General features: G+C 38.0%; 1 protein-coding gene across 1 annotated transcript; it reads right to left on the bottom strand.

Moving 5' to 3' along the window:
* Positions 1-6,695: 6,695 nt before the first annotated feature.
* On the bottom strand, positions 6,696-7,251 carry ASPGLDRAFT_43118 (uncharacterized protein). Its single transcript, XM_022545748.1, has 2 exons — positions 7,158-7,251; positions 6,696-7,107 (listed from the first exon to the last, which is right to left on the bottom strand). The coding sequence occupies exon 2, from the start codon at positions 7,093-7,095 to the stop codon at positions 6,793-6,795; it is 303 nt and encodes a 100-aa protein (XP_022404706.1). The 5' UTR covers positions 7,096-7,107; positions 7,158-7,251; the 3' UTR covers positions 6,696-6,792.
* Between the last annotated feature and the right edge of the window lie 2,039 nt (positions 7,252-9,290).

Below are 9,290 nucleotides of genomic sequence, written 5' to 3' on the forward strand. Positions count from 1 at the left end.
GGGGGGGGTGCTGGTGCAATCAGAGCCTCAATTGGGGCCTCAATTAGCTCATGAGCTTCTGAAACTGAGAAGCCAATATCACAAGGTATCCACCTTTTAGATCATGTACACTTTTGTTTCTGCTTTTCATTAGCAGTGTGTAATTTATTGTTTTCTTTTATTAATAAAACAGCGCTGTGCATTGCAAGTTGGCAGCCTTTGATAAGTTGATTTAATGTGCAATTTGATAGGCTCGTTGGCGTAATTGCTTCTCTGTAAAGGGGGTTTTGGCGTAAAATTGTGGCTTGAATCGCTACCCCGGCTTCCAGGGGGGGTGGTCAGCGTACAAAGGCGAATATTGAGCTTTGAAGACACTTGGTCGGGGTTAAATGGTACTAAACTAGCTGCTGTAAAGCTATCTTAAATAGTATCAGGCTTGAAAGCTTCATTTCGTGCTTTTGGGTAGGCCTCAAAGAAGTCTAATTTGTCAATATGATTGATCCCAAGGCGCATTCTGGTTTCAACAGGCTGACTGTATGATCGCTTTAACACTGCAAAACAACCAATATCAAATGGCTGTAAAAGATGTGATGAATGTGCAGGCATATAAATTGGGATGATATCATTTTGACTGCAAATTTCATCAAATTTTGGGGTCAAATTGTGGCCATCGAAGATCAAAAGTTGATATTTCCCTTTCGTACAAGTACTTTTTGATGGAATAAAGAACTTTTAAAGCCACTGAAGTCTAATTTCATCAGAAGTCCATCCATTTAGACTAACTTCAATATGCCAATCATTTGGGAGGCCATCAAACAAACACTTGATAAAGACCTTGCCTTTGAAAATAATGCATGGCGGCAAGGCCCCCTGATGCAGTGATGCATACACTAATTGCCTCAATTGTAGTAACCCATTCACGATTTCCAGGTTGTAAAGGGAATCATCAACCATAGTAATCAGACCTTGTGTTAGGATACAAAGCCGCATAGCGGACTTATGCATGTACATAACACGCACGTGCGGTTACTAAGCTCCCGCATGTCACATGACCGCGACATAAAGTCTTAACCCCGCTGATGGCCGAAGACAGGACATCAGCGATTAGTACCGTGAATACTACGCATATACTTCTCATAACACTCACTGCGCTATCTATAGACCTTCTCTCACACCTTGTTACTACTTTTGCAGTAGCAGTTAAACCCATTGCAAAGCCAGTCTCATCAAAGTTGTAGATATCATCAGGATCAATGCCATATTAAAGTATTGTACATTGTATGCAATCAAACCACTCATGGATGATCTTTGGGTCTTCACACTTTGCATGCTTGAATTATAGCGCCTTTAGAATCTGGTTGAAAGCTCAGAATGCCTTTTTACAAACTTTGAAACCCAATTTTCACCAACTGTTTGAACTGGGGTATCACCACATGCTGCAAGTAGTATATTGGTGATTTCTCATACAGTAGCTGGCCAAGTCGCTGCTCCATGTGAATCCAAAGAGATTATCCATTGTATAAGCAATTGCTCTTCTGTTTCAGTCAATTTATCACTGTTGGTATGTGCTTCACTTTGGTTTTGGTGGCCATGTAGTCAATCACAGAGGGTGATTCAGGGTACATAAAAGTGGCGTGCTGCTTTGCTAATAGAGTGTTTTTTGCATCTTCAATAGCTTGGATAGCTATTAAGATCCTACCTTCCTGCTCTATTAAATTTCGAGTGTTGAGAGTGAATTGGTGGCATAGTGGGTGGTTGAAGAAGTAAGATCTAATTAATGGACGCGTTTCGCGTTGGGTTGGCGGCTCGCTTACAATGGCGGCTGGCTTACCGATTACGTTTGATTTCTTAGATAGATTACTAGTATAAGATTTCCATATAGAATAATATTATTTCATAGCCAGTTAATGCCTTTAGTGACTTAAAAAACATCAATAATAAAATACTCTTTGTCATTTCAAGGTATTATTCAGGTGGGTTTTCTAAATTTCATATAAATATTACATTCTTTAAATTAAAACTCCTTAAGAAGTAGTGGCCCTGAGGACTTTATAATTTAAAATTTTATGAGATAAAAACTTACGAATGTTATATTCATTTAGAGTGCATATATAGAGCAATTAAGTACATTATTATTAGATGATCCCTAGATATTATTTGATTATTGCACCTGAAGAGTGAATTAATTTTATTAGATAGAGTTATTTAAATGTTTTTAAGTTATTCTTTTATTCTTTATTATAAATTTTTATACAGAAATGACAAGTTGAAGATTTTATTTTTAATATTTAGTAGTTAAATCAGTCATTTCCATTGGTTCCTACTCTTCTAGATCTTTCATTCTAGAAGTTGGATTTTATCTAAAGGAGAGTAATTATTATTATAAGTTACTTTTAAAGAGTGCATGTTTTAGACATGATATAGAGTTTTTGTCAGACTATTTTAATAAAGAGTAATTAGAATTGTAAGACTAGAGATTATATAGAATAGTGATAAGGACTAGTGTATCCAGTGATATTAATAGATGGAGAGGAAGTGCAATATTATTCCAAGGTAGTATAATCTATATATAAAGACTGATTGCTGGTCTTTTGAAGTGAGGCCCAGTAGTGTCAGAATATAGGGGCAGAAGTCAGGTGACTCCTGCTATCCAGGTCTGGGGCCCTAATTTGTATTGTGAGGTTTCACGTTAAGTTCTTTAATTCTAGATTGAAATGCATCTTTCTCTAAGGACAGTCTTCAGATAAATGACTGACTTGCACTGAAAATATTTTTCGTCTTTCATTAAGCTTTGATAAATGGTAATTTATTCCTCTATTCACTCTCTATTCTAACCCTGAGCCCAAACTCTTCTATGTATTGCTGTAATTTCAAGATCTATGAGTTGTGTCACTCTATTACTTATACTTCTTATCACATATTCAGAGAATGAATGACTGTACTATCATTTGTAGTAAATCATTAAATGACTTATTACAGATAAGGTATTATAACTCTATACACTTTTTTAAGTTAAATATCTATTTAATTCTAACTTATACTAAGACTAACAAACCAGCTTCATCAGCTAAGCAGAGCAACTTATAGGTTTAAAAAATCCAGAGAATTTATCAATAGATTCTATATAGATTTTATAACTCATTGTCAGCTTCTATTCGTATAGATAATGTGGTCGGTAAGCGAGCGACGCACCATCCAACCAAATCTCACCCAACCACCCTAATCATTATTTTTATTGCCTACCATGCCACCAAGTCACTCTCAATCTTCTCAAAATTCAATCGAGCAGGAGGATAGGGTCTTGTTAGCTATTGAAGCTATTCAGAAAGACCAAATTGCTTCTGTGTGTGAAGCAGCACACTGATTTAGTATGCCCAAGGCTACAATCCACCACTGTCTAGCTGGTCATACCAATTGCCATAATCAATCACATATTGACTGAAACTGAGGAGTATACACTTCTTCAATGGATTTTGTTAATGGATTCACATGGCACAGTCACCCACAGTGCCTAGCCCTACTACTGTTTGAGAAATAGCCAATATTCTGCTTGCTTAGCGCGGCCAGGCCCCTCTAGAGACTGTTAATCAAAAATGGGCATATAATTTCACTCAGCGCCAACCAGAGATCGTTCAGCAATGGTTTAATTATTGTGAGACAATTATACAATATGGTAACACATCTGAAGATATATATAACTTTGATGAGACCGGTTTTGCTATGGGCCTCACTGCTACTGCTAGGGTTATCACACGCGCTGGATACTATGGTTGACGACCTATATTGCAAACTGGTAATCGCAATGGGTCACATCAATTGAAACGATCAACGCTACTGGATGGGCACTACCGCCCTATCTGATCTTTAAGGGCAAGGTCTTTATTGAATCATGGTTTGATAACCTCTATCAAACTGGTGTATTGATATTTCACCTAATGGATGGATCCTCAATGGCCATGGTAGCCATCTTACACTTCAGTTCGACCAAATCTGCGAGCAAAACAAGATTATACCAATCTGTATGCCAGCACATGCGTCTCATCTATTACAGCCACTAGATGTAGGCTGTTTTGCAGTTTTAAAACGCGCCTATGGCTATTTAAATGGTCGATAAGCAATGCGCTGCGGATTCAACCATATAAACAAGCTTGATTTCCTTGCTGCCTACCCAAGCGCGCGTGCTGAGGCCTATAAACCAGCTACTATCCAAAATAGTTTTGCTGCTACTGGTATAGTGCCATATAGTCCTGATCGGGTGCTCTCGAAGCTGAATATTCAGCTAAAAACACCTACCCCCCCAGGTAGCCAGGCAGGCAGCCAAACCAGCAATTCTAGCCTAAAAACACCACAAAACCAGCGCCAATTATATCGACAAGCATCTTCCATCAAAGCTCTATACAATAGAAACAGCAATAGCCCCCCCAGGCAGGGCGCTAAACCAGCTGGTCAAGGGTTCCCAGCTAGCTATGCAGGCCGGTGCGATACTAGCACAGGAAAACAAGGATCTACACGCGGCGAATGAGAAAAAAAAGCAAAAACGAGCTCGATCTAAGAGACGGATCGCTTATCAAGGTTGTTTATCAGTGGAAGACGCTCAGCAGGTGGTTCACGGCCTAAACCAGACTCCTGAAGTTGAGATAGTCACTCAGATGGCAGCGGCTGCGCCGGCTATTTCGCCTAGCCAGCGGCCAGCGCGCTGTCCACCAACGTGTAGTCTATGTGGGACTGTAGGGCATAAAATTAACCAATGCTATAGTAGATAGCTGAATGAATTTAATGGCGTTGGTGGTTAATAAAATCGATTTCAAAAATAGTTAACGTGATCAGATGCGTCGCTCGCTTACCGACCACGTCAATAAAAACCTATTATTATTAATGTCTGGAACATCTCTTTAATAAAAGTATAAATTACTAGCATCATCTCTAAGCCTAATATCAATTGCTGACATATTACTTTTTCTATTCTATAATGAGCAGTCACTTCAAAAAGAAGTGAACGAATGAACAGTTGAGTTGACAGAGCTCTCACAGATTTTACTCTAGAAACACCATTATAGAGTGGTCTTTATTTTTCAAGGACTAAATCAAAGGCAGCTGCAGTGGGAGATAGAGATCCTACAATTACCTTTGGATCTGATCATGAAATTCTGCTCTACTCTATCCCCCTAGGGGGAATTAGTAGAGAACCCACTTGCCTATTCACCATACAATCTGGAAAAGGCTGATTGGGAGCAATTCAAGTAGGGTCCTTTTAGATCTAAGATCTTCAAGGCCTTTAGCTATACAAAGCAAAGGTAGTAGGTTCAAAGACTTCCCATCTTAAAGTATCAGGACAATGCCAATCGAGGTGCTACTGCAGTTGCATTCACTGATAAGGCTCATGCTGTATTCACTTCTCTTTTCCAAAAACCCCCTGACTCTGAACCTGTTTATTGGTCATCCTATCAGGCAGGTGAATGGGAATGACCAAAAGTAGCAGTAGAGGTGAAAGAGGCAATATTCACTAGCTCAGTTCAGAAAGCACCTGGTCCAGATGGGATATTCTTAAGATCATTCAAAAGACTCACTTGAATATATCTTATGTTTCATAGGCTCTATGAATCACTTATATGGAATAGCTACCATCCTAGGTGCTGGAAAACAGCCAAAGGGGTTGTATTGAAGAAGGAAGCTTCAGCAAAGAGAGATTATTCAAGGCCAAAGGCATACAGGATAATTTCACTCCTTAACTGCCTAGGCAAGGTCTCTGAGAAGATCCCTAGCCTATCTGACTGAGGTTCCAGGATCCAAGCTGCTGCTGTACCATGATCAAATAGAGTGCACAGCAAGCTTAATATTAAGACTAAATTCCTCTTCTAATTCTATTTCTTCATTTAATACTGATCTAAATGCAAATACACCCTTGCAGATGCCCTCAGCCAGTCAATAACTGAGGTATAAAGGGAGTATTATGAATAGATATTATAAAAACTTAAAACTATTAAACAGTGTGTGCAGGTTAATACTCTAGAACCCACCTTATAGATACTCAAGGTAAATCAAGAGTTAAATGCAGAAGAGTATTATAATAAGACTTAGAAGAGTGAATTATTAGACTAAATAAAATGATCTACTGTTAAAAGAGAACTAACTATTTATATCTAATAATTTCAGCATAGGGATATCATTCTTTGATTATACTTAAGAAAGAAGAATATAGAGATCTTGATCTTTATTATTAGTCTATCCAATCACCAATGGATATAAAACATATTTTTAGAGAAGGGAATATATATAGTTCTTGGGCAAAAAGTCTACGTAATTTTCCACAACCACGAAGATATATATAATCACCAAAACATTTATTTTCCACACAAAACAACCAAACATCAATATTTTTTCTAGATAATTAAATATGTAATGGGTAAGTAGCATACGAATTATAAAATAAAATAAAAATCATATTAATAATGTGTATACCACCCCTTTGCCTCTAAAAATGCATTAACACTGTTCTCCATAGACCTTACCAATCCATCAAAAAATTCCTGTTCTAAACTCTCCTATGCATCCTCCATGGCCTTATAAAATTGCTCTTTCAATTGCTCTTTGGTCCCATTAAATAATTTAAGGTCTGGATAGAGCATATATTTACGTTCTTTCAACTTGGCCCAGGCATGTTCAATAGGGTTCAAATCAGGTGAGTAGGGCGGCCAGTCAACAAGAGGAATACCATGCTCATCAAACCAATTCTTAATAATATTGGTTGTATGTATGGGAGCATTATCTTGCATGAATTCCATACTAGATTCCCATATAGCAAGTAGATAATCTTCAATAAGTTTCAAATAGGACTGAAGAATACTCTCTTCGAGCAGATTCCTTATCCCGAATCATTCGATAAATTTCAGTGTGGCAACCACCCCAGATTGCTGCCCAAATCATGATAGATATTCCTTTGTCTTTGGTGTATGGGATTATATGCTTCCCCCCCCCCCATTTTTCATTGAAGTAGTTGAGCCGCCATACCCATTGATTCTTCTTCCCTTTGCCAAGCTCAACAGAGCATTCATCACTCCATATAATCTTGCTCCACTGGCTCATATGTCCAATCCTTGCGCACGTATGCCCATTCATAGCGTAGTTTAGCTATTTCCTCAGTTAATTGAGGTCTTTTTTGTGCTCTCCAGTGGCCATACCCAGATTCTTTTAACATGCGTACAACAGTGCGTGTAGAAATAGGCATCCCAAGTAATTTGCAGATATATTCAGTTTTAATAAAGGGATCCCGCTTGATTTATAAAAGAATATATCGCTTATCGGCATCAGAAAGGATCTCTGGCCGTCCAATGCAAGGAGAACTAGTGCCAGTGGTGGAGGACTGATATGTTGCAATGGTGGTTTGGATTGTTGTATATGGTAAATTCATTGCGCGCTGAATATCGGCCTTTTTCTGGCCTGCAAGGAATCGTCCAACTATAACCCCCCGTTGAAAAGGTTCTAATTCCTTTCTACTAGTCCTATTAGAACTAGTAGACTGCAAAGGGGCGCGAGGCATGGTGTAGGTGGTTGAAAAGATGATGGACAATATCTGGTGGCGCGTCGCGCGACGCGGAATTACGTAGACTTTTGTCATGTGACTGTATATAGGTCACCAAATAAACATCAAAGGCAGAGACAAGCAGCTCCTATGGCATTTATACAGGCTGGAGGGAGCCTGAAAAGTGCTCAAGGATTGCAAAAAGCGCAAGAACAGGAGGCTATAGTGAAGGAAGCACGTCGGCCACCAACCTGCAGCACATGTGGTAAAACAGGCCATAATCGGCTCAAATGCCCTGAGAAATATAATCTATTGTTTTTATAGATAATATATATCAATTTCGTGGGAGAAAAGCTTCAAAACCAGTGTATAGTACTTTTCAGCGGCAGGCGCAGCCAGCTGGCCAGCTGGGTGATAGAGTCCTGGTGGACCAGAGATGTTTAGAAAGTGTATATATCATAGAGAGTTACTTATATAAAAGCCAGGGTTGGCTGATAAAAAACCAGCATCTAAAGAGCTTTAAAGTCTGAGAAGAAAATAGATAAATTAGAAGAGCTTATAGGCTCTTTAAAAAGGCTTATAGAATTGGTACTAAGAGAAATCTCTAAAGATAAAGATGTGGTTAAAGAAAAGACTGTATTGATAGCTATTAATTAAGAGTCTCAGTAGATAAAGAATGAGAAAGTATGCAGCAGAGGCAATAAATGTAAATGATTTGATAGAAAATCATAAGATTAAATATTAATGAATCAAATGAGAGAAGGCACGTAAACTTAATAAGAAATTGATGAAGAAAGAATATAAAGTAGAGAGAAAAGAAAGCTATAATAAAGAGCATCTTATTATATGCATAATATTAGAAATTAACTCTTTAAAAACACAATATATATAAGAGAAACTATGAAACAATAAAGAACATGTGAGAGAATAAAAGAAAATTAGAAATTAGATATTATTAATATAGTCAGTCCTCTTGCCTGACAAGCAGGATGGATGATTATTCAGGCCTGAGCAGGCCTTTTTCAAAAGCGGAAGGTAACTGTTAAATCTTGCAACAACGGATCAGGGCCCTATATAGTGGGAGTCACCTGACTTCTACTCCTATATATTCACATTGCTGGGCTTCACTTCAAAGACCAGCAATCAGTCTTTATACATAAATTATACCACCTTGAATAACATCACACTCCTCCCTTATTTATTGACATTGCTATATATGCTTAGTTCTTACCATGCTATTCTACTCCATCAATATACAGTCTCACATCCTTTTAAGATATAAAGACCACCAATTTAGTTATTTAATGGTGAAAACAGGCATTGATTTATAGTATGAATTTAAGGCACCTTCACTGTATAATCCTATGATGATAGGCTAACTGTCTAAAAAGACGTGAATACAGTATGCTTTAAAGATTGCTAATGCTAATGTAGAAGGGAAGCAATTTTAGAGATAATAACTAACAGACAAACAGCTGGTATAAAATATTGCAGGACTTATAATACTAAAAGGGTGAGGAAGGATATATAAGACAAAGGCAGAAAGCCCCAGTAAAACAATGTCTTAAAAGTCAGAGTATAATGAGTATTAACTGACTAGAAATAATTATTAACGTAATCGGTAAGCGAGCTGGACACCCGCTTCCCATGTATAGTATTTAAATGCAATTATTTCAACCAAAACGCCATTAAATTAAAAAAACTACCTAATTAGGTCTATCTGGACATGTCTCTCTTCTATGTCCTGGGGTCCTGCATATTCCACATCCCCGCGGAGGCCGCGTACGTGGCT

Source organism: Aspergillus glaucus (assembly GCF_001890805.1).
Source record: "Aspergillus glaucus CBS 516.65 unplaced genomic scaffold ASPGLscaffold_3, whole genome shotgun sequence".
In the NCBI taxonomy this organism is placed as follows: Eukaryota; Fungi; Ascomycota; class Eurotiomycetes; order Eurotiales; family Aspergillaceae; genus Aspergillus; species Aspergillus glaucus.